The sequence below is a fragment of the Macaca fascicularis genome, chromosome 12, assembly GCF_037993035.2.
Source record: "Macaca fascicularis isolate 582-1 chromosome 12, T2T-MFA8v1.1".
In the NCBI taxonomy this organism is placed as follows: Eukaryota; Metazoa; Chordata; class Mammalia; order Primates; family Cercopithecidae; genus Macaca; species Macaca fascicularis.
The window spans coordinates 23,881,030-23,906,599 of record NC_088386.1 but is presented as its reverse complement, the minus strand read 5'-3'; the positions used below and the strand labels follow the sequence as shown (position 1 = coordinate 23,906,599).

The window sequence follows — 25,570 nt, the reverse complement described above, 5'->3', positions numbered from 1 at the left end:
TGTTGAAGGCTTCCTCATTGGCAGAATGAGGGCTCATGAGCTGTTTAGTAAAACCTTACTTTTGTTTTGTTTCTGACAGGGAGTACTAATTATTTGTATACTTAAATATTTATTTATTAATTATTAAATTAGCTATTTACTTATCTAAAGATATGTACTGTTTATGTAAAAAATGATAGAGGGTTATTATTAAAAATAAGAAACATCAAATATGTTTTCAACCCCCCCCGAAATCCTACAGTCCAAATGACTCTTGGTCTTACAGGAGGTCTTAAGAGTGACATAAGAAACTATAAAGTATCAAAATGCATTGAAGGTTTTCTAGAATCTTGCATTTATGCAATTCCTAGAAATCTGGTAAAAGGTGCATTTTAAGCTAGAACAGGTTTTAGTTTTGTGTTTTTTTGTTCTTCAATAAATTTTGTTTATACATCTGGCTATTATTTTGAGGGGAAACAGTTTGTTCTCACTGTTATACTTACCTAAATTTCAAACATATTAAAGATTTCATTTTTTGAAAAAAACAAAACTATAATATTTTGATAAAATGTTAGTATTCTAAAACCTTGGTTTTAGAAGCTCTTTTAAAATGTGTCAAAGCCCAGACTTTAAAAAATTTGGCTGAATATAATAGAAAACTCCAGTATATCAAAAATACAAACAAAAAGCTATTAATTCACAGATAAAATTACAAGAGAAACACAATGGGAAGAAATGACAACACATGATAAAGAATTAATTTTTAATATTCTAAAGGTGCTTACTCTTAAAAATTAATAAAAGTGAGATAAAAAGTACAATAGAAGAATGTACAAAGAGAAATATTTCTTCACAAAATGGCCAAATCAGTAACACAGGCTTTGTGTTCAAAGTATTGATAAGTGCATACTTCACTAATAAAGAATCTATAGTATATATTTTATTATTATTCTAGAAAATTTCAGACAATCAGCAAATGGAATGAATTTTATTATCAATATGCCATAGAAATTCAGTCTTCTAATTTTTCTAGCTTATGTTATGTTGAGCCTGCATGTGGTCTCTCTTCCCGGAGGAGGGACAGGATAAGACCAGCAGTATCCCATATGATTCCAAATGGAAGTCCAATAATGTCTTGGAATTCACTACTTCTCATATCCAAACAGTGCTTTATCTACATTAATGTATGTGTTTGTAATTTTAATATGGAAATAAATGAGCAATCAGAGTTGTTCAAAATATAATTTTTGAATATACTTTTGTGATTGATAATTATGCCCCAATCACTATGAAACTCAGATTATTATTAAAAAGAACCTTCCCCTCTTTCTTGGTACTAAATTCAGGCTCTTGTAGATCTTTCACAAGCTCTGCTTTGAGATCAGGTGGTGCTGTGGCATTAAAGTTGCAGGTTTCAGTCAAAAAATCCCAAAGCAGGTCTGCAGTTTCATTACCATCAGTAAAGCAATCAGATATGTCCAACGTGGACAAAAGGTCGTAGCACTCATACTTAAGCCCTAGGTTGTCCAGCATCTGAGTGATGTCATCTGACGTGACATATAGGCACAGGTCATCCTGGGGTAAGCGTGATCTGTACTTTTTCCACAGCTTGTCCCAGCCACTGCTTCCTGTGCAATAAAACACAATTCATGCTTTCATTTATTCTCTCTTTCATTTGCAGTCTGCCAGAAAGTACACTAGATGCTTAGAATAGAACAAAATAATAATCTTGTCCTTTGTGCAGCTCATATTTCAAGGAGTACGGGAGGAGAGAGAAAAATAAGTAAATATATGGTGATAAATGCTAAATGAAAAAGTAATCTGAGTAAGTGCTAAGAGGGTTAAAGACTTTGATGGGTTGCTGTTTTAACTAGGGTGGTCACAGAGTCTCTCTAATAACCTGACATTTGAGCAGAGACCTGACAGCAAGCCATGAAGATATCAGGGGGAAGATGACTCCAGGAGACAGATGAGCAGCTGCAAAGGACCTGAAGCAGGATGATACTTGGCCCGTTAAAGAACTAGCTGGGAAGCCAGTGAAATTGGAGCTGAATGAGTGATGGCAGAGGGGAAGGAGATGAGGTTAGAGAGATTAGCGGTGGGGAGTGGATGAAGGACCCAGATCACTTGGGGCCCAATGGGAAACCACTATAATGCTGTCTGATAGAACTTTCTGAACCAATGGACACAATCTATATCTGCATTGTCCAGCAGGATTGTCACTCACCACTTGTTGCTATGGAGCACTTGAAAGGTGGTTTAGGACTTGAGTTTCAAGTATGACTGAAGACCTGAATTTTAAGTTGCATTCATTTAAATTAATTACAGTTTCAACTTCACTACCAAAACATGGTTTCTGTATGGAACAGCACATTAGGATGACTCAATATACATTTAATAAGGTCACCCTGGCCACACAGATGAGAAGAGAGTACTGGAGCATAAGGGCAGAGGTGGGGAGAACAGTGAGAAGGCTACTATAATCACCTGGGGATAGGTGGGGGCAGGTCCCATAGACCAGAGAGCTGGGAGGTGAAGAGAAGTGGTGGGAGTTTTTATGTATTATACTCCTAGATCCAACAAGTCTTGCCAACAGTTTGGAAGTAGGATATGGGTAAATGGGAAGAATCAGTGATGACCCCAGTGATTTCTGCATAGGAGCCTGAGAAGACAGAATTGCCATTATTGGAGAGGAGAAGAATGAGGGACGAGCAGTTTTGTATCATCAGGCCTCTGGTTTCAGGAATATAGATTTGAGATACTTAGTGGACATTCAGGTGGTGACATGAGAAAGGTAGTTATTAGTCTGGAATTCAGACAAGAATCTTTAACAGTAAAAATTAAAGTGGAAAAAAAGAGCACAGTAATGGTGATTTTTCTCAAATAAATGATTTTTTACTCTCGTCTCTATATAAAAAAAGATGCTGCCTTGGACTGACAATAGGTGGATTTCTATAAATCTTGTCCCCAAGTTCAGAAGACCCTTTAGTAATGTTTGTAGTATTTAACTGAAATTCTAACCCTGCAGAGAAGCTAAGGAATACCTTATCTGAGGGAGACAGACATGAACTGAACTCTTCTTCTGATGCTTTATGAATGAGATGAGGCTTGTGACATGAGCCTCTCAGAACTTAAATTTCCTCATCTGTAAAATGTGGATTATCTTACTTACCTTGAATGCAACTACAAGCGTTACATGAGATAATTTAATTATTGCACAATGGTAAGCAGATGAAAGATGTGTAATAAGTGCTTATAAAATACATGAATTAGTCTGCTAGTGCATTTTCACTGATTGTAATCTTGAGACTAAAAAGCAAACCTGCTATTCAGAAATCTACAATAATAATGAGTTTCTATTTATGGGCCTTCTAATACATGCATATTACATACACAGTCAGTACAGGCAGTAATAAAGAATATGGTCTCTAAAACCCAATTGCCTGAGTATGAAGCCTGGCTTTCCCTCTTACCAACTTTATGAACCTGTCTCAGTTTTATCATCTGTAAAACAGGGGTGATAATATAATCCATTCATAGACTGCTACAAGGATTCACTGAGCTAATAAAGTAAAGGCCCTTAGAACCATGACACATTAGTTAGCATTACTGAAGTGTTAAACTGGATTTGGGAAAAGCAGTATGAGAGACAACTTACACCTTCTTTGTGCTTCTAGGATTAAATGTCTTGAGCTACTTTTGGTTCCCAAGTCCCCTTTATGATTTAGTGAGAGTAACTGACTCTCCAGAAAAATACACAAACAATACATACCCACACAGTTTTGCATATGATTATAGAATGCTCAAAGACCCTTGACTCTCATGCATGGATTAAGCTAAAGTTCCCAGATTTAATTCAACCCAAGAGATGAACCAAGACAAATAATAGGCTAAATAATAAATAGCCTAGGATAATTGATGTTCTACTTATATTTCAGAAGAGGGAGAGGTAACTATAGGATATGCTCTAGGAGAAGGTGGAATTGGAATGAAGTAGAAAGAATAAAACTTCCGTTCAATGAAAATAAATGAGGGTTGTGAGTATTTATTACAAAATATTTTATTCCAAAGACAATGAATCGTCTTCCTAAATAAGAGTTTGCCGGCAAACAAGACATTACAAGAAAATCAGCATTTCGGTGGGTGAAGAGAGGCTCTATTATCATCATTATTATTATTTTTAACCTGGCAGTGAAAAAAGAACCAAACACTAACTGCAGAAAATGTGCTGGTGTCAGTGATGTGACTTGGTGCCATTTCTGAGCTGAGCAATTATGCACTTCCCGACTGATGCATTATCATAATGGCTCTCGGTGGGCACGACATATGGTGTTACTTTTGTTTTCAACATGATGTAAACCAGATTTTTTTTTCACTGCGTTAAAAATAACACACAATGATTTGCCTCCTTCCTTACTCAGGTAAGGAGAGGACAGACAGAAGCTTCAGTCTCTGAATCTTCTTCTTCAGAAGGAGATCTCCTTCTGGCTCATCTCCCTTAACCAGACAGGCTGCCTTTTAAATAGCAACCCTCCCAATTGATGTTTGGCTATAACATTTGCAGAAAAAAACATTTCTTTGATACAATTTTAGTGTGGGATACTCCACATTTTTTTGAGAAATCCAACTCCCTTGTTCTTATGTCTCTTCTTTTTTATCCCCAGATCAAATTTCTTTCATCTCCATTATCAGGAACTTCTACTAGTTATCACTAAATGACTATCTCTTGAGTTGGGGTAATTCTGTAATAGATATTTACAAACACAGAGGAAAGGTTGATTTCCATCAAGCAACATAAATTTCAATAAGCTGACCAGTAAATGTTGTCATTTAATTCTGATTTCAATTTATTTTTCTTTCCCTAATTAGTTTTAGTTGTTCTTCATTGCTTTTGTCTGGCTACTTCCATTTGCAGTGTGTGTGTGTGTGTGTGTGTGTGTGTGTGTGTGTGTGTGTGTGTGTGTCTTTTTTATTGAGTCTTTTATTCCTATTTATTAAACTCCATCTGCAAATATCCAGAAATTCCTGTGTTCTCTGATTTCATCAAGTCAGTTTTAGTTGAAATATACTCTTTTTCTTTGGATGTATGTTCAGAGCTTATTGTAGTTCTGATATCATAGGGCAGAAATAATAAACAATTAGTCAGTTCAATTAAAACATGTTTACTGAGTATTGTCTCTGTGCCAAAGTCTTTACAAAGATCTAGGAACAGAGATGAATCCCCCTATATGCCTCCCTGTATACCATGAGTACTCAGTTTTGTGCATTGCAGAGCAGCTATGGATGACAATATTACCCTGCAACAAATGAACGTACACAGAAGCATCTTCCCTTTTAGGTAATTATGAGGCAAATTCCATTGAGAAAGTGACCCAAAGAATCTTGATAAAAACAGAACCTAGTGTAAACCAATGTGGTATATATATTCCAAGTTCTAGGTCAATATTCAACTTTAGGAAATGTTTCAATCTGTCGAGTGAATGAAAAATGGGGTTTAAATAATTATTTTGTTCACTGACATGGATATGAAAATGTCTGATTAGAAATTTCTTGGGATCAAATTTGTTCCCAATGTTGGAAACTAGATTTTATCTATTTTTCCAAAAGCTAACCAATATATTTGTATTGGGTATGTTAATATAACAAAGCAACTATTACTATTTTTAAAAAATAGGAAACTACAGTCACCTTCATCATATACCTTATCTGAGGGAGATAGACATGAACTGAACTCTTCTTCTGATGCTTTATGAATGAGATGAGGCTCATCTCAGGGAGGGGAGCAAAATAATTTATCTCAGGGAAATGTGTTGTTATTAAGACAAGTTCATGTATGCACAGGTTTATCTAGGTGACAGAAATAGAATAAAAGGGAATTAAACTAGCCTATAAGAGGGTTGCTGGGTCAACTGGTAGTTCTTCTTTTAACTCTCTGAGAAATTGCCATACTACTTTCCACAGTGGTTGAACCACTTTACACTCTCACCAACAATGTATAAGTGTTCCTTTTACTCCACAACTTCATCAGCATCTGTTATTTTTTGTCTTTTTAATACATAGTCATTCTGACTGGTATGAGATGGTATTGCATTGTGGTTTTGATTTTCATTTTGCTAATGATCAGTGATGCTGAGCTTTTTTTCAAATGTTTGTTGGCCACATCTCTGTCTTCTTTTGAGAAGTGTTTATTCATGTCCTTTGCCCACGTTTTAATGGGGTTGTTTTTCTCTTGTAAATTTAAGTTCATTATAGATGATGGATATTAGACCTTTGTCAAACGCATAGTTTGCAAATATTTTCTCCCTTTCTGTAGGTTGTCTGTTTATTCTGTTGATAGTTTCTTTTGCTGTACAGAAGCTCTTAAGTTTAATTAGATGCCATTTGCCAATGTTTTTATTGCTTTAGGTGTCTTTGTCATGGAATCTTTGCCTGTTCCTATGTGCAGGATGGTATTGCCTAGGTTGTCTTCTGGGTTTTTATAGTTTTGGGTAGTCTTTAAGCCATAGTGAGTTGATTTTTGTATAGAGTATAAGGAAGGAGTCCAGCCTCAATCTTCTGCATATGGCTAGCCAGTTATCCCAGCACCATTTATTGAATAGGAAGTCTTTTCCCCATTGCTTGTTTTTGTCAGCTTTGTCAAAGATCAGATGGTCGTAGGTGTGTGGCCTTATTTCTGGTTTCTCTATTCTGTTCCATTGGTCTATGTGCCTGTTTTGGTACCAGTACCATACTGTTTGGTTACTGTACCCCCCTATAGTATAGTTTAGTATCTCATTACTGGGTATATACCCAGAGGAATATTAATCATTCTATCATAAAGACGCATGCACATAAATGTTCATTGCAAGATTATTCACAATAGCAAAGACATGGAATCAACCTAAATACCCATCAGTGACAGACTGGTTAAAGAAAATGTGATACATATACACTATGGAACATTATGCAGTCATAAAAAAAAAATGAGATCATATCTTTTCCGGGGACATGGATGGAGCCAGAAACTATTGGCCTTAGAAAACTAACGCAGAAACAGAAAACCAAATACTGCATGTTCTCAATTATAAGTGACAGCTAAATTATGAGAACTGATGAACACAAAGAAGGAAACAACAGACATTGAGGTCTACTTGAGGAAGGAGGGTGGGAGGAGGAAAAGGAGCAGAAAAGATTACTATTGGGTAGTGGGTTTAATACCTGGGTGATGAAATAATCTGTTTAACTACCGCCCCCCCCCCCCCACCGGACACGTTTACCTATGTGACAAACCTTCAGATGTACCCCCGAACTTAAAATAAAAGTTAAAAAAGAGGGTTGCAATAGAAAGTGAGGAGGTGGCATCTCAGCACTGAACTAAGAGGATATGAGGGAAGACTGAGAGAAGTTATGAGAGCAGGTTCAATGGAAGGGAGTCCAGACTGAGCAAGAGAAAGGTGAGAAAGAGAGTCACGGTGGGACCTTAATGCTGAATTCTGTTCTTTGTTCCTCTTTCTCCCCAACAGGTCTCAACATCTGTCAAAAGCAAGAATGGTGTTTTGGAGAAGGAAGGAGGTAGGACTATGTCCATGTTTAGGGCAATGTGAAACAAGATGAGAAAGGGCAGATGCATCACATGCAAGATTTGGAGAGAAGAAACCAAAAGTTGAACTTGGAGCAGGCAGTGGATGGCAATCACCAGGAACATTTAAGTCTGACCCCAGGAATCCTCAGGAGTAAAGGAATGGTGATGAGGGGATGGATTACCCAAGTTACTTGAAATGAGAGCTCCGTCATTTACTCTGGATGTTTAAGAGTTAAGTATGACATGCCCATAGGACTGGAGAATCTGGGGACATTCCAGTTATACTAAATTGATGACAATGATCAACACAGTTCACAATTCTATTTCTCTTTTCAGGTAGAATTATTTTTCACTGCAAAGTAATCATTAATGTGAAAAGTGGGTTTTTAAAAAATTAACTTATATTTAATTAATTTATTTACTTAGCATTCTGACAAATAGAGGCAAAAAAAGCCAAGACATTCTTAGCCTTAGAAGAAAGAGAAGCAGAAAACACCAAATAAAATATCTAAATCTTTCTTCTACTTTTGCTAAGTGGTTTTTCTTTTAGGAAAAAATGGATGGCTATAGCTGTGTAAATCTCTTCTAAGAAGTGCGTATGGTAAGGAAGGAGATCATCAAAATCTCTTTAATAATCTGTCAAATGTTATTCATTGCATTCTTGTGTCTATTAACAACGTTTTCGTCTTTGGAACAGCTGTCTCCTGTGCTATAAGCAGTAATGAAGAATTGTTAACTGCATATTGAGAAAGTGAATAAAACATTTCCATCATCAAAAACATTTATTAAATAATTTTTGACTCAAAATACTTTTCAAAAAAAGCTAACTGATTTTTGAGTCTTTACTCCCTTTCTTTTGATTTTTTAAATGATGAATGTTTATTTACAGATGGTACTCATGAACCACATATATGAAAAGATGTAATATAATGCAGATATGGTTATCCAGAAATAGCCCTTGAATAAACTGAGATGCAGAGCCCAAATTCACATAGTTAGAAGTGCCTCAGTATTCTTGCTCCGTGTATTAACACACAACACATTTCATTGAGTTTATTTTGGTCTTCAAGCTTCTTGATGCCAATAATCATCAATTAATTCATTCATGATACAGCCAGCAGAATACTGTAGCCATAAGGGCACTTAGTCACTTTTCAGTTACATGTGGACTATTCATGCTCCCTTCTAAACTTCAGGCTGGCTTTGTCTTATTGGTAATATATACTCATAGAAAGCTAACTTCTGGGTGCTCAGATACTTAACTTCTGAAAATATGTTGAAATAAACCAAATATAAATAAGAGATTAGACCTACCATTGAGATGAAACATATTCTAAGATAAAAAATATATGACTTCTCAATGAATTGCTATTTCTGTGTACAATACTTTTTCTGTATGATTGATGAATATCATCAAGAATAGGCTGCCTACAATGTTGATAACTAAGTTTACTTTGCAATTCTAAATGCAGTTCATAGCACTTTATTAGCTCAGAGAGAGGTTAGTAGGATGAATCCAGTTTCCATAAGCCCTTCTAAATGGGAAGTAAGACCTCTCCCACATGAATGAGTATTTTTAATGAATTAGAGATAAAAATAGTGTATCTAAATGTTCCCTTCGGGGAGAGGTTGTGTACAGGAGCTCTCTATTGCCAAACTTTCACATAAGGTCAAGCCCAGGATTACAAGCTATAACCATGTTTGCCATCTTTAAAGCAATTCTTCATATTTAAGAACAAATCAATTTTTTGACATACAGTGTCCAAGTATGGGGTCTGGTATAACCTTAGGGAGACAGAGTCTGCTGTGTAACTAAAATCAACCCATAACTACTGGTGGACAATCCATAAAGATTACTGAATGAAAGAAGTAATAAATATTGTCCTCAACAATGTCAATGTTTCATTATCTAAAAATGTTTACTTGTGTTCTCTGTGTGACACTAGATCCCTGGCAGCAACTGGTCATGCTCACATGCCTCCCTAGAAAATAAAACACCAACACAAAACACAACAAATGAAATGTTTTTGATTTGAAAAAACCTATAGCAAGCAGTGTTGATCATGGCTCTAAGAATGCAAGTTAATTAAATTTGATGATATCTGAAATATTTAAACCTTTATTTATTAATAAACATCACAGAGGGAAAAGAAACATTCAAATGGCACAAAGTAGGTAAAATAAATGTTTACTATTTTTGGTCTCATTTAAAATCTTTTGTCAGTTGAATTTACTCTAAGCTTTACAAAAAGGATTCTTATATAGAAGAGAAAGACATATTTTACCAAAAGAAAGAAGTAAACAAATGTTTAATTCCACTATACCTTCTAAATTGAGAACTGTTGTGAATGACTTCCCTAATACTGTGAAAATTAGTTGGTGATGATTAGAGGCCAAGGCAAGAATTTCATAATGAAGACAAAATATATAGGCTTCTTTCAAACACAGGGATCCATGCATACATGTACTATTGCTGTTTTTAAATTCAGGCTGAATGAAAATAACTTACCTGACACAACAATAATGAGAATCTTAGCATTGGTACCTAAGAGACTATGGAAGAATTTCAGGGTAGCTGGGATGTCTTTTACATAATACAGCATCTAGAAATGAGGAAAAAGAAATGAGATGCTTCTTTATGTTGAAGTCTTTATTGCTTGGGCTAGATACTCCTAGAAAGTTTGATTTTCTAGTTGAGTTAATTTTTATCGAAGAAAACACTTAAGAAATTTAAAAATAAAAGACGTTGCATGAAGACATAGAACAATAATGTGAGAAAATATTTGGGGAAATGGAAAAGTATGGTATTTGTTCGACTAGAGTGAAATGGTTTTAAATTTACCCTTTCTGGCTTCCATAGCACACACATTTATAGCTGGAGACACTTAGTCACCATTCCACATAGGGACATGAATCCTATGCCTATTCTATAATTTCTGAATTGCAGTTCTTCTGGGAGAAAATGGTTTCGGCACCATAAAAACAGATCCCATTTCATGGAACGTTGCTTTACAATTAAGCCCTTTGCACTAGCTTCTCCATATGCTCACAGATGCTTTTTTAAAATCACAGAAAATGTGACAGGCTCTGATGATGACAGATTCTGTCAGAAGTTGGACTAAATAAAGCATGAGGTTATCTGCTTGGCCACAGGGAGTTTAGGGGTCAGGCCACCCATTTTTAATAATTATGGACCAATCTCTAGTGAAATACAGGCCTTTCCATCCAACACAGAGCTTGGACTTAGGTATTGACAATGGGAAATTGTTCCCCATGGCTTGCATCTTTGGATTCCACCCCCATAGACACTTCTTATATCTCATCTTCATCTTTGTTGGACAAGAATTCAATGTTCCATATAGCTTGTCCTTAGAGAATTCATTGCACAAAAGAAAAGTACTTTAGCTATGGCTCTTTCATATGAATGAATGAAATAAAATGGACCTGACCTGTGCATGGCTCATGGTGCCTTAGGGGCCACACTCCACATTTTCCACCACAGGGACCACAGGCAGGTACCCAAATATAGCAAATCAATATGATGACTAATAATCTGCAATATGACCTGGCTAGAAATGCAGAGGTGGCCCATAGAAGATCCCTTAAATTTTTCTCAAAGACAGTGAAATTTTCTGAATTAACAGTGAGGTTGTAAAAGTATCATGACAGTGTGAGGACTATAGTGAGTAATAGAGAGGCAGAGATGCTGCACAGAAAAATGGGGCATAGACAGAGATGGAGAGAGAAGAACAGGATAGAGATGCAGAGGGAAACAGAATTGCTGTAAGAAAAAAGGAACAAACATGGAAGTTTTAAGAGAAATAGGAAAGAGAAGTTGATTCCCGAAATCACAACATTTATAACAGAGAAAAGAATGGGATCCAGGGTTAAGCAGTGGGAGTGTTTTTTGATAAAAGGAGGTTTTTGCAATAAGATGGAAGAAGGAGATGGTGCACAAATGCAGTTATGTTTGCAAAGTTAGCAGGTGAAAAATGAGTTTCTATCTGGTAGTTTCTATTTTCTCTATACATTGTGAAGTGAGGTCATCGGTTCAGAACGAATGATCTGGGAGAGATTGCAGGAGTAGTAAGGAGAGAGGGGAGTTATAAAACAGTTATGTGAGGAAGTGGGACCAAAAGCAAATCTGGTAGAGAAATATCTTGGCATTCTGGACAGTGATAAGTACTACCTGACAGGCAAAAGATTTCATCAGCTAACGAAGCAGAGACATAGAATTGCCTGTATATGACGAAATCGGAGTATTTCTTCCTTTGACTTGTAGTAAGTTTATTCTTTTGGGGTGACTATCATTGTAGACCAGGAAGAAAAATAGTGTTTTGTTGTTAATCAAGTGGTATTGCCAAAATATGTACATTTCCCGATGGTAACCAGCATCCAAAACCCATACATCCCTTATGCTATTCAGAAATATTAGTTATCTCTGGAAATCCAGCCCCATGTTATCTACTCAATAGTCACTCCTTTTCTATAACATGTGTGAGTCAGTTTGTTGGATCTGGATGATAGAAGTACAAATTTATCGAACTGAGGCATCATTTAATCTGCCCCTTCGACGATATGTCCACTATAGAAACACTCTGGGACATTGGTCCACCCAAACCTTTAGAGTCACTAGAGAATATGTTATGATGTTATCATTATCAAATCTCTATATAAACATTCAATGATATAAAAATAAATTAAAGACTGGGTGCAGTGGCTCACACCTGTAATTCCAACACTGTTGGAGGTTGAGGTGGGAAGATCACTTGAGCCTAGGATTTCAAGACCAGTCTGGGCAACATAGTATGGCCGCAGCTCTACAAAAAATAAAAAAATTAGTTGGGTGTGGTGGTGCACACCTGTGGTCTCAACTAACCAGGAAGTTGGAGTGGGAGGATTGCTTAAGCTCAGGAGGTTAAGGCTACAGTGAGCTAAGATCATGCCACCACACTCCAGCCTGGGTGACACAGCGAGACTCCCATCTCAAAAAAAGAAATAAGAATTAAGCCAACATTTTAACAATGGATAACTGTAGAGGTATTTTGATTAGAGAAAACTGGTTTTTTGAATGTTAAAGAGAATCTTAGTATTATAAACATCTTTATCCTTTATTTCAGCAGATCATGGTCACTTGTAAAATTAGAAATCACAAGATTTTCATTTTCCTTTTAAAAGTTAGAATAGTAGGTATTCATTATATTATATATATCGGAAAAGTCTTCTTTTTATAATACATATTCTTACCTGAATCATATGAATAAAGTCCCACTTTTGAACCTCCTTTTTCTCCAACATTCTTCTTTGATATTCAGATGATGTCTCGTTATGCCAAGCAAACTTTACATTCTCAAGGTTTGATGTCTTGGCTACAAGCTCTAAAATACAGAGAAGAGGTGACACACCATCAACTTTAATTGCAAATGTGGAACCCATTTCCATTTAGAATTTTAATGCAATCAATGTTATATACAAACAGATAGAAAGAACATTTTTCTTTCTTATGTCTGGGAGACCAGAGAGTTCATACTGCTTTTTTTCTAGTATTTAACGAAATTAGAGGTGAAAGAAAGAGTCAGTAAGAAATAATTACAAGAACCCTGGGCAGATATAGGTTATATTGTCTTAGTATTAATGAAGAATCAACCGGTGAATTTTATCAATGGAAAGTGAATTGGAAACAGATGATATGTTTGTATAATTCAGGAGTAGGCAAACCACTGTCCAGGGACTATATCTAGCCTGCTACTTATTTTTGTATGAAGTGCAAGCTAAAAATTGTTCTACTTCCTGATTTTGTGTCACTGCCATTCATGTTTCACGTCATTATATTTTTGAATGATTTAAAAAAACAAAAGAAAGATGCTATTTCATATGTGAAAATGATATGAAATTCAAATTTTAGTGTTTACAAATAAAGTTTTATTCAAACACAGCCATGCTCATTAGTTTACCTTTTTTTGGCTGCCTTTGTGGCACATGGCAAGTTGATTAGTTGTGACAGAGACTGGGCTGACCTTCTGAGTCTAAAATATTTCCTATTTGGTCTTTGCCAGGAAAAGTTTGTGAACTTTTACTGTAACCCACTAAACATAAGCTCTTTAAGGTTGGTTTAAATAATTCTGGATCAATGAATGAATCTCTATCTAAGCATAAACATCAAAAGGTAATCATTGACGACAACTGGGGAATGGATTAAGCATCAATAGAAAAGGGAGTTTATTATTCACTGTTCACATTTTGAGATGTTTAGTCATGCCTGCCAAGAACTAATTCAGTTCTTCTCCCACTAAGCTTATGAAAAGCATACCACAGTAACTATATTATTAATCATTCAAGGGAACAATTTGAGTTAAGTCTTTTGGGATAGGATCTGGGGTAGAGGACCAGGAGTTACAGGTACCTTTGTATTTGGCAATTTGTTCAGCACTTGGCTCAACAACTTCATTGTTGATACAAACTCCTGGGTATTGAGCCTGAACTTTGGAGACAATTTGAAGATCAATTTCACCTGGAAGATAAACATATGGGACAGGTCACATCATTCCAGCAAGAAATGATTAAAAACAATTTTAGCTGATTTATTATTTGCCCTACCTTTACTAGGAAAGCCTAGCATAAATAAAGAATAATGTTCAACTGCTGCCCTGCCATGAGGCCTGTGATGCTGAACAGTTAGGTTCTAAGTAGGCATAGTAATGTGACTCAAGGAGGGCTGTGAGTGCCATTCATTCGTTCATATGATCTTTAACATCTATCACTATATTTCATCAAATCAAAGATGCTGTTGATTGTAGAAGGAAATTAACCCTTATTTTTGTTTCACCAAGTTAGAAAAAAGCCACTGTCAATTATAATTTTAAGATTTTATCAGCTGGACAGCATAACAATATCAGAGGTATTAAAATATGAAAAAAAATGCACCTCAGAATTGGTAGAGTAGGCTAGGCCAGAAGAGTACAAGAAAAAAAAGTCAGATTAAAACAGGGTACAAATAAGTCAGGTAAAATAAAGAAGAAAAACATGTCAGATATCTGCCCTCATAAACACTATTATCTGTAACGCAGACACAGAAATAGCCCTGGCTCAGTTGAATCAAGGTAGGAAAGGGGAAGAGAACATGTGGGGAGAGGATGAGAGATGAGGCCAGGGTGATGGTGCTTCATGGGGGAAGATCACTAGTGAACTCTGTCACTCTCAGGGTAAATGGGAGTTAGCCCAGAAACTGTGGGGAAGTGAGGGATTGCAGATACAGGGGACAAGATGACAGACACACACACAGAAAATAGAAGAGTGTATTTGGAACTACCAGCAGTCCGGATTTCTTAGAATATGGAGCAAGGCAGGGCCTCCAAGCAAGAGGTGATTCCAGAAAGGTATGGTGAGGTGACTATGAGCAAGGCAGATATTTATTCATACTTATATTATTCATATTATTATATGAATATAATATAATAATTATATTATTCACATATATTATTCATATTATACCATGTTTCAGGCACTGCACTAGGCTCTACAGAATGATTATAAGGGTCAGTAGATACTTGCCCTGGTGACAATTCAGCCTGTAAGGGATAGTGTAAGAGAGATGACAATAATCAGATGGATTTGAGTTTTAAACCTGTCTTCTTCACTTACTCGGTATATACAACTTTGGGCAATTTGCTTTACCTCTCCAAGCTTCATTTTTTTAATTAGAAAAATAAAAATAATAATAGTACCTAATTTATTAGTTGTGAGGGTTAAATGAAGTAATGCATATAATGCACAGTGCAAAATAAAGTTGGCACCGAATAAATGTTAGCTGTTCATTATTTTTATTGTTATCTTGAGTCCATCTCTTGAAAAAATCTCTCCTCTCCCTATTGCTGATACCTCCAACTTATGCTTTGCACTTTTATTCAATTAGGTTATGATGTTGACCTTCATTAAAATGGAAATACCTCCTGGCAAGATTAGCATAGGAAAATGATGTTAGTCTTTAACAGTTGGCATAAATGACATTAACAGAACCTTTCCAAGGTTGCACATGGCAGGAAGCAAAAGCAGAGGTCATAAGACTGGGAGGTCTAGAAGGAAAGAGATGAGGAAGATAAACCAGGAATAGAAGATGCTAGACTAGGAAAAGACAGTGGTCCAGAAGCATATGAGAGTCCCAAATACTGGCAATAGGAGATGGCATACATGGTGTGTGTGGAGGGAAGGAGGGAGAGTGGGAAGGAAGCTGAAATAGAGTATGAAGTCACTTATGTGACCATTTTCTTCACAGCCAGCCCTACCTACTTAAAATCGTGTATTTCTTCATTGATAACTATGGCTGCCATTTATTATTGGCCGCCTACTAATTGCCAAACACTGTGCTAGGCTCTTTACCTGGAATATCTCATTAATCCTGACAGCAAGTTCCATGATATTATTAATATTCCCAACTGGATTAGGTGATTTGATTATGTTGACATTCAAGGGATATTGATATACCTGAAGTTTAAGTCACATTTGTCTAAATCTACAATATTTGTTCTTCTAACTACTTCATATAAGAAGTAGAAAGATAACAAACACTAAAAAGACATGAAAAGCCTTTTATTCTTCTGTTCAGCGACCATTTTGAAGGGAAAAAAAGATAACTAAGACAAAAGCCTGATAAGAATAGCTGTGGGCTAATGGGAAATAGATTCTAGTTTGCTCCCAAAAGACTAGAGACCAAAATTTTCTATTCTTGCCTCATATTAACCTAGCTACACATTTTAAATGAAAAATTTGAGGATCTCAAATTTGACATTTTGAAAAAGATAACTGAAATGCAATTATATTCCCTCAGGACTTGATGAGCTCTCCTCCAAAGATGGACCTAGACATTTCAGGTTGGCCTGGTTGGCAAAATATATCTAGCACAATCTGGAACATGTTCACAGCCAGGCAGTCCCTCTTCCTGGGGCACTGATAGAGGACACAATGCTAGAATCACAACTGACATACGGAAACCATTGGTTTGCATAACACCCTCTAGAGTGTAAGCCCATGTGTGCTGGATTCCTAGCAAAAATAAATTAAGTTTAAGAAGAGGCGATAATGCAACTATTTCCTTAAGAGTCAATTAGAACATAAAATCTATTTCTGACCTCATAAGTAGGGTGACCATACTTGTTTGTCAGGGACATTTCCATTTTATACCTGTTGTTTTAGTGTCCATCTGCTTTTGTTTTTTGGTCCTAACTTGTTCATATGTTTGTTGGCTGCATAAATGTCTTCTTTTGAGAAGTGTCTGTTCATATCCTTTGCCCCCTTTTTGATGGGGTGTTTTTTTTTTTTTTCTTATAAATTCATTTAAGTTCCTTGTTAATTCTGGATATTAGACCTTCGTCAGACGGGTAGAGTGCAGAAATTTTATCCCATTCTGTAGGTTGCCTGTTCACTCTGATGATAGTTTCTTTTGCCGTGCAGAAGCTTTTTAGTTTAATTATATCCCATTTGTAAATTTTGGCTTTTGTTGCAATTGCTTTCTGCATTTTTGTCATGAAGTCTTTGTCCATGCCTATGTCCTGAATGGTATTGCCTAGGTTTTCTTCTAGGTTTTTATGGTTTTAGGTTTTACATTTAAGTCTTTAATCTATCTTGAGTTGGTTTTTGTGTAAGGTGTAAGGAAGGGGTCCAGTTTCAGTTTTCTGCATATGGCTAGCCAGTTTTCCCAGCACCATTTACTGGATAGGAGTTCCTTTCCCTGTTGCTTGTTTTTGTCAGGTTTGTTGAAGATCAGATGGTTGTAGATGTGTGGTGTTATTTCTGAGGTCTCTGTTCTGTTTCATTGGTCTCTATGTCTGTTTTGGTACCAGTACCATGCTGTTTTGGTTACTGTAGACTTGTAGTTTGAAGTCAGGTACAATGATGCCTCCAGCTTTGTTCCTTTTGCTTAGGATTGTCCTGGCTATATGTGATCTTCTTTGATTAGATATGAAACTTAAAATAGCTTTTTCTAATTCTGTGAAGAATGTCAATGGTATTTTGATGGGAATAGCATTGAATCTATAAATCAATTTGGGCAGTATGGCCATTTTCATAAAATTGATTCTTCTTATCCAGGAGGATGGAATGTTTTTCCATTCGATTGCATCCTCTCTTACATCCTTGAACAATGCTTTGTAGTTCTCCTTGAAGAGGTTCTTCACATCACTTTTAGCTGTATTCCTAGGTATTTTATTCTCTTTGTAGCAATTGTGATTGGGAGTTTATTCATGATTTGGCTCTGTATTTGTCTATTGTTGGTGTAAAGGAATGCTTGTGATTTTTGCACATTGATTTTGTATCCTGAGACTTTGCTGAAGCTGCTTATCAGTTTCAGAAGTTTTTAGGCCGAGATGATGGGGTTTTCTAAATATACAATCATGTTGTCTGCAAACAGAGACGATTTGACTTCCTCTCCTCCTATTTGAATACCTTTTATTTCTTTCTATTGCCTGATTGCCCTGGCAACAACTTCCAATACTATGTTAAATAGGAGTGGTGAGAGACGACATCCTTGTCTTGTACCAGTGTTCAACAAGAATGCTTCCAGCTTTTGCCCAGTCAATATGATATTGGTTGGGTAAATTCATCATAAATAGTTTTTATTATTTTGAGATATGTTCCATTAATACCTAGTTTATTGAGAGTTTTTAACAAGAAAAGATGTTTAATTTTATCAAAGGCCTTTTCTGCATCTATTGAGATAATCATGTGGTTTTTGTCTCTCATTCTGCTTATGTGATAGATTATGTTTTTTGATTTGTGTATGTTGAACCAGCCTTGCATCCCAGGGATGAAGCCGACTTGATCCTGGTGGATAAGTTTTTTGATGTGCTGCTGAATTCCATTTGCCAGTATTTTATTGAGGATTTTCCCATCGATACTGATCAGAGATACTGGCCTGAAGTGTCCTTTTTTTTGTTGTGTCTCTTCCTGATTTTGTTATCAGGATGATGCTGGCTTCATAAAATGAGTTAGGGAGGCATCCCTCCTTTTCAATCGCTTGTAATAGTATCTGAAGAAATGGTACCAGCTCCTCTTTGTATTTCTGGTAGGACTCAGCTGTGAATCCATCTGGTCCTGGACTTTCTTTGGTTGGTAGGCTATTAATTACTGCCTCAATTTCAGAACTTGTTGTTGGTCTATTCAGGGATTCCACTTCTTCTTGGTCTAGTCTTAATGGGGGAGGGGGGAAGTGCCCAGGAATTTAACCATTTCTTCTAGAGTTTCTAGTTCATAATGTAGAGGTGTTTATAGTATTCTCTGATGGTAGTTTGTATTTCTGTGGGGTCAGTAGGGATATCCCCTTTACCATTTTTTATTGTGTCTATTTGATTCTTCTCTCTTTTCTTCTTTATTAGTCTAGCTAGCAGTCTGTCTATTTTGTTAATTTTTTCAAAAAACCAGCTCCTGAACTCATTGATTTTTTTTTTGAGGTTTTTTTGGGTCTCTACCTCCTTTAATTCTTCTCTGATCTTAGTTATTTCTAGTCTTCTGCCAGCTTTTGGATTAGTTTGTTCTTGCCTCTGTAACTCTTTTAATTGTGATGTTAGGGTGTCAACTTGAGATCTTCAAGCTTTCTCATAGGGCCATTTAGTGCTATAAATTTCCCTCTTAACACTGCTTTAGTTGTGTCCCAGAGATTCTGGTACGTTGTCTCTTTGTTCTTGTTGGTTTCAAAGAACTTCTTGATTTCTGCTTTAATTTCATTATTTACCCAGGAGTTATTCAGGAGCAGGTTGTTTAATTTCCATGTAATTGTGTGGTTTTGAGTGAGTTTCTTAATCCTGAGTTCTAATTTGATTGCACTGTGGTCTGAGAGGCTGTTATGATTCCAGTTATTTTGCTTTTGCTAAGGAGTGTTTTATTTCCAATTATGTGGTCGATTTTAGAATAAGTGCCAAGTGGCATTGCAAAGAATGTATATTCTGTTGATTTTGCAGATGTCTACTAGGTCCACTTGATCCAGAGCTGAGTTTAGGTCCTGAATATCCTTATTAATTTTCTGTCTCATTGATCTACTGATAACACCCACTGACAGTGGGGTGTTAAAGTCTTCCACTATTATTGTCTGGGAGTACACCTCTCTTTGTAGGTCTCTAAAAACTTGTTTTATGAATCTGGGTGCTCTTGTATTGGGTGCATATATATTTAGAATAGTTAGCTCTTCTTGTTGAATTGTTCCCTTTACCATTATGTAATGCCCCTGTCTTTTTTGATCTTTGTTGGTTTAAAGTCTGTTTTGTCAGAGACTAGGATTGCAACCCCTGCTTATTTTTTGCTTTCCATTTGCTTGGTAAATTTTCCTCCATCCCTTTATTTTGAGCCTATGTGTGTCTTTGCATATGAGATGGGTCTCCTGAGTACAGCACACTGATGGGTCTTGACTCTTTATCCAATTTGCCAGTCTGTGTCTTTTAATTGGGACATTTAGCTCATTTACATTTAAGGTTAGTATCATAATGTGTGAATTTGACCCTATCATCATGCTGCTGTTTGGTTATTTTGTACACTAGTTGTTGCAGTTTCTTCATAGTGTCATTGGTCTTTATATTTTGATGTGTTTTTGCAGTGGCTGCTACTGGCTTTTTCTTTCCATATTTAGTGCTTCCTTCAGGAGCTCTTGCAGGGCAGGCCTGGTGACAACAAAATTCCTCAGCATTTGCTTGTCTGGAAAGGATTTTATTTCTCCTTCACTTATGAAGCGAGTTTGGCTGGATATGAAGTTCTAGGTTGAGTTTTTTTTTCTTTAAGAATGTTGAGTATTGGCCCCCAAACTTTTCTGACATGTAGAGTTTCTGCTGAGAGGTCTGCTGTTAGTCTGAGGGGTTTCCTTTTGTAGGTGACCTGGCCTTTCTCTCTGGCTGCCCTCAACAATTTTCCTTCATTTTAATCTTCAATCTGATGATTATGTGTCTTGGGGAGTATCTTATTATGATTTTCTTGTGGAGTATCTTAATGATGTTGCCTGTATTTCCTGAATTTGCATGTTGGCAGTCTTGCTAGGTTGAGGAAATTCTCCTGGATAATATCCTGAAGTGTGTTTTCCAGCTTGTTTCCATTCTCTCCATCTGCTTCTTGTACTCCAATCAATTGTAGGTTTGGTCTTCTTATGAAGTCCCATATTTCTTGGAAGCTTTGTTCACTCCTCTTCATTCTTTTTTCTCTAATCTTATCTGCATGCCTTATTCCAGGAAGGTGGTCTTCAGACTCTGACATCCTTTCTTCCACTTGGTTGATTCAGTGATTGATATATGTGTACGCTTCAGGAAGTTCTTGGGCTGTGTTTTTCAGCTCCCTCACATTGTTTATGCTCCTCTCTAAACTGGTTATTCTAGTTAGCAATTCCTCTAACATTTTATCAAGGTTCTTAGCTTCTTTGTATTGGGTTAGAACATGCTCCTTTAGATCTGTATAGTTTTTTATTACCCATCTTTTGAAACCTATTTCTGTCAATTTGTCCATCTGATCCTCCCTCCAGTTCTGTGACCTTGATGGAGAAACATTGAAATCATTTGGAGGAGTAAAGACAGTCTGACTTTTTGGGTTTTTAGCATTGTTTCATTGATATTTTCTCAACTTCTTGAGTTTGACTAGTTTTGGTCTTTGAGGCTGCTAACCTTTGGACAGGGTTTTTGTGGAGACTTGTTGTTGTTGTTGTTGATGCTGCTGTTGTTGCTTTCTGCTTGTTTGTTTTTCTTTCAATGTTTAGGTCCCTCTTCTGTAGGGCTGCTGCCATTTGCTGGGGGTTCACTTCAGGACCTATTTTTCTGATTCGCTCTTGTCCCTGGAGATGTTACTCAAAGAGGCTAGAGAACAGCAAAGTTGAGTGCCTGTTTCTTCTTCTGGGACTTCTGACCTTGAGGGGCATCAGCCTGATGCCAGTAGTAACACTCCTGTATAAGGTGTCTGACAACCTCTATTGAAGAGTCTCACCCAGTTGGGTGGCATAGGGAACAGGACCTGTTGAACACAGTGCCTCACTTGGGGGGAACCCACTTGTCTGGGCTGCCTGGATTCCTCAGAACTACCAAGAGGAAAGGCTAAGTCTGCTGGTCCACAGAGACTGCAGCCATCCCTCCCCAAAGTGAACTAAGGCCCAGGGAGATCCAGGTTCTGTCCCTGAGCCTCTGGCTGGTGTTACTGGAGTTCAGGTGGTGAAGACTCACCCAGTGAGGAAGGATGGGTCAGGGTCAGGCCTGAAGAGGCACTCTGGCCACAGACTGCCACAGCCAGTGTGTTGGACTGGGACGGACAAGTCTTGGGACCAAGCTGTCCAGCCTCCCTTTCTCCAGCAGGGGAAAAGCAAAGCGTGGGGCTATAGAGATGGATGCCGCCCTTCCGCTGCCCAGGGAGCTTTGTGTCAGGCAGATGCGAATTCCAGTGCTGTCTGCTGCTCCTCCCCCAGGGAGCTCAAATAGCTTTGACAGCAGGCAGCCACAGCCAGTGCTGGTCACCCCTCCCCCCAGGAGTTCGGTAGGCTTAAACAGATTCCTTCCAACTGAGAGACTAAGAGTCTGTGCATTCTTGGGTTGGGACGCTAGTCCCTGGTGGTGTGGGTTCACGAGTGGGATCTTCCAATCTGTGGGTTGCACAGTTCTGTGGAAAAAGCACGCTCACCCAATGCCTCGCTTGGCTGGTGGGAGGGGACTCCCCCATCCCATGGGGCTCTTGTGTGGGCCGCCACACCACACCGTTCTTCTTTCTCTTCGTGGTTCACGCCAGCCTCCTAGTCAGTTCTGATGAGAAAATCTGGATGCCTTGGTTGCTGGTGAAGTATTCACAAGCTTATTACGGTTTTTTTCGATGAGAGCCTCCAAACGCTGCTGTTTCTAGTTGGCCATCTTGGCCCCGCCCTATGTTATTTTTATAATAGGTATTAGTATTTCTTACTGTGATATATATGCAAGAAATAATACAATCATCTATATCTATAGCTAGCTATATAAATATCTACTTCTATTTACATACATATATGTGTCTTTATAGAAATGCATATATCAATATGTGTGATATTGTTTATATCTATATATATTAGTTTTTATCTATGGCTCCTGGCTTATGATTCCCATAGCCCTTACTAATAGTCTTTTATTATAATGTTATGGTGCTTTTGGCATCAGGAGCAGATCTTAGAAAACCTTTCACCTACACAAGACAGGACTAAAACATTTTTCCACCTTTCTGATTGAGGGTCATAAAACCTCATTTCAGAGGAGGTCCTGTCCCATATTCTAGAGGAATTAATGCTGCACAGAGAGGCCAAGAAGAATCTGAACATATAGGCCTCACTAGGTTTCCCCACTCAGTCTATCAGCATTAGATTACAACCTTTTTGTCCAATCACATTACTACACGGTTGTCCATGCTTCAGTCATGCCTCTCCAATGAAGTTTTCATAAAAGGCCCAAGAGAACAGGATTTGAAGAGCTTCCAGATAATGAACATGTGTAGGCTCCTGAAGGGTGGCATATCCAGGTAGAGCATGAAAGCTCTGTGTACCTTCTCTCATACCTTACCCTATGCATCTCTTCATCTGTAGCCTTTGTAACATCCTGTATAATAAACAAGCAAATGTAAGCCAGTTTCCCTGAGTCCTGTGAGCCACTTTAGTAAACTAATCAAACCCAAAGAGGAGTTGTGGAAACCTCAACTTGAAGCTGGCTGCTCAGAAGTTCTGGAGGCCCAAACTTGCAACTGGTGTCTGAAAAGGGGACAGTCTTTGTGGAACTGAGCCCTCAACCTGTGGGATCTGACATTATTTTCAGGAAGACGGCATCAGAATTGAATTGAATTGGAAGACACCTAATGGTATCTGCTGCTTGGTGTTGGGAGAAAAAAACTTCATGCATTTGGTCACAGAAGTCTTCAGTGTTGATTGTTGTGGTGAGAGAGCAGAGGAAAAAGTTTGAGTTTTTCCCTCAGAATATATACATATGTATGTACATATAAATACATGTGTGTATATATACATATCCATAAGATATAAAATCATAAAATAAAATATTCCTTGACATTGTATTCTATATGATTTGCTTTTCAGTATCCCTCAGAAATAGGAGACATATATTTTTAAAAACTAATTTATACCCATAATCTCCAACATAATATTGAAAGAGAAGAACAAAGTTGGAGAATTGACACTACCTGACTTCAAGACTTACCATAAAGCCATATTAATCAAAACAGCCTGGTATTGGCAAAAGAATAGACAAATAGATCAGTGGAACAGAATAGAGGGACCAGAAATAGACCCACATAAATATAGTCAACTAATCTTTGACAAAGGAGCAAAGGCAATACAATGGAGCAAAGATAGTCTTTTCAACAAATGGTGCTGCAACAACTGGATACCCACCTGCAAAAAAATGAATCTAGACAACAGACCTTAAGTCCTTCACAAAAATTAACTCAAAATGAATCATAGAACTATGTGTAAAACATAAAACTGTAAAATTCCTAAAATATAACATACAGGAAAACCTAGATGACCTTGGGTATGGCGATGACTTTTTAGATAGAAACCAAAGGCATCATCTACGAAATAAGTAATTAATAAGCTGAACTTTATTAAAATTAAAAACTTCTGCTCTACAAAAGAAAATGTCAAGAGAACGAGATGACAACCATGAAAGAAAATAATTGAAAAGAGCACAACTGAAAAAGGACTATTATCCAAAGTATACAAAGAACTCTTAAATCTCAACAATAAGAAAACAACCAGCACAATTAACAATTGGGTCAAAGACCTAAACACCTCACCAAAGAAGATATATAAATGACAAATAAATATATAAAAAGATATTTCGTATCATATGACATCAATGAAATGCAAATTAAAACATTAACGAAATACCATTACACACCTGGAAGGGCCAAAATCCAGAGCACTAATGACAACAAATGCTGGGGAAGATGTGGAGCAACAGGAACCCTCATTCGCTGCTGGTGGGAAAGGTAAATCTGGGGCCACTTTGGAATACAATTTGGCAGTTTCTTAAAAAACTAAACATAATCTTACCATAGGATTCAGTAATCAAGCTCTTTGGTTTCTACCCAAAGGAGTTGAAAACTTATAGTCACACAAAAATCTGCACATAGATGTTTATTAGCTTTATTCATAATTGCCAAAGCTTGGAAGTAACCAAGATGTGTCGTTCAGCATATAAACTGATAAGTAAAAGAACAAACAAACAAAAAATCAGTGGTACATGCAGAAAATAGAACATCATTCAGCACAAGAAAGAAATGAGTTACTAAGCCATGAAAAGACATGGAAGAAACTTAAATGCATATTATTAACTGGAGGGAGCCAATCTGAAAAGCTTACATGCTGTATGATTTCAACTAGATGACACTGTGAAAAGACAACATTATGGAAACAGTGAAAAGATCAGTGGTTGCCAGGGGGTGAGGGGTGGAGGTGAAGGGATGGAGCATAGATGATTTTGGGGGCAGTAAAACTACTCTGTATAATACTATAATGGTGGATACATGCCATTATACATTTGTTTAAACTCATGGAATACAACACCAAAAGTAAACCCTAAAGTAAACTATGAGCTTCTAGTAATTATGTGTCAATGAATGTTTATCAATTGTAGCAGACTGTAATTCTGGGAGGGAATATATATATAATGGGGAGACTATCCATGCTTGAGAGCAGGAGTTGTATGGGAAATCTCTGTACCTTGCTGTCAATTTATCTGCAAACCCTAAACTTCTCTTTAAAAAACCTTTCTTTAAAATAAAACAACAAGGACAAAAATATTTATTTTTATTTTTTTGAGACAGCCTTGCCCTGTTGCCCAGACTAGAGTGCAGTGGTGCGATCTCATCTCACTACAACCTCTGCCTCCCAGGTTTAAGTGATTCTCCTGCCTCAGCCTCCCAAGTAGCTGGGATTACAGACACATACCACCATGCCAGGCTAATTTTCATATTTTTAGTAGAGACGGGGTTTCACCATAATGCCAGGCTGGTCTCGAACTCTTGACCTCTGGTGATCTGCCTACGTTGGCGTCC

At 37.1% G+C, this 25,570-nt stretch overlaps 1 protein-coding gene across 7 annotated transcripts in view; it reads right to left on the bottom strand.

Moving 5' to 3' along the window:
• Positions 1-728: 728 nt before the first annotated feature.
• Positions 729-25,570, bottom strand: part of HNMT (histamine N-methyltransferase) — a 48,576-nt gene continuing 23,734 nt past the window's right edge. For 6 of the 7 annotated variants that reach the window (XM_015431912.4, XM_074008587.1, XM_065525434.2 and 3 more), the window contains 4 exons: positions 13,944-14,051; positions 12,788-12,918; positions 10,050-10,143; positions 729-1,607 (listed from right to left, as the gene is read on the bottom strand). In XM_015431912.4, coding sequence (XP_015287398.3) covers positions 1,252-1,607; positions 10,050-10,143; positions 12,788-12,918; positions 13,944-14,051 — 689 coding nt within the window. In that variant the 3' untranslated portion in view covers positions 729-1,251. The remainder of the gene's footprint in view (positions 1,608-10,049; positions 10,144-12,787; positions 12,919-13,943; positions 14,052-25,570) is intronic. The other variant, XM_074008586.1, reaches the window with a different exon arrangement.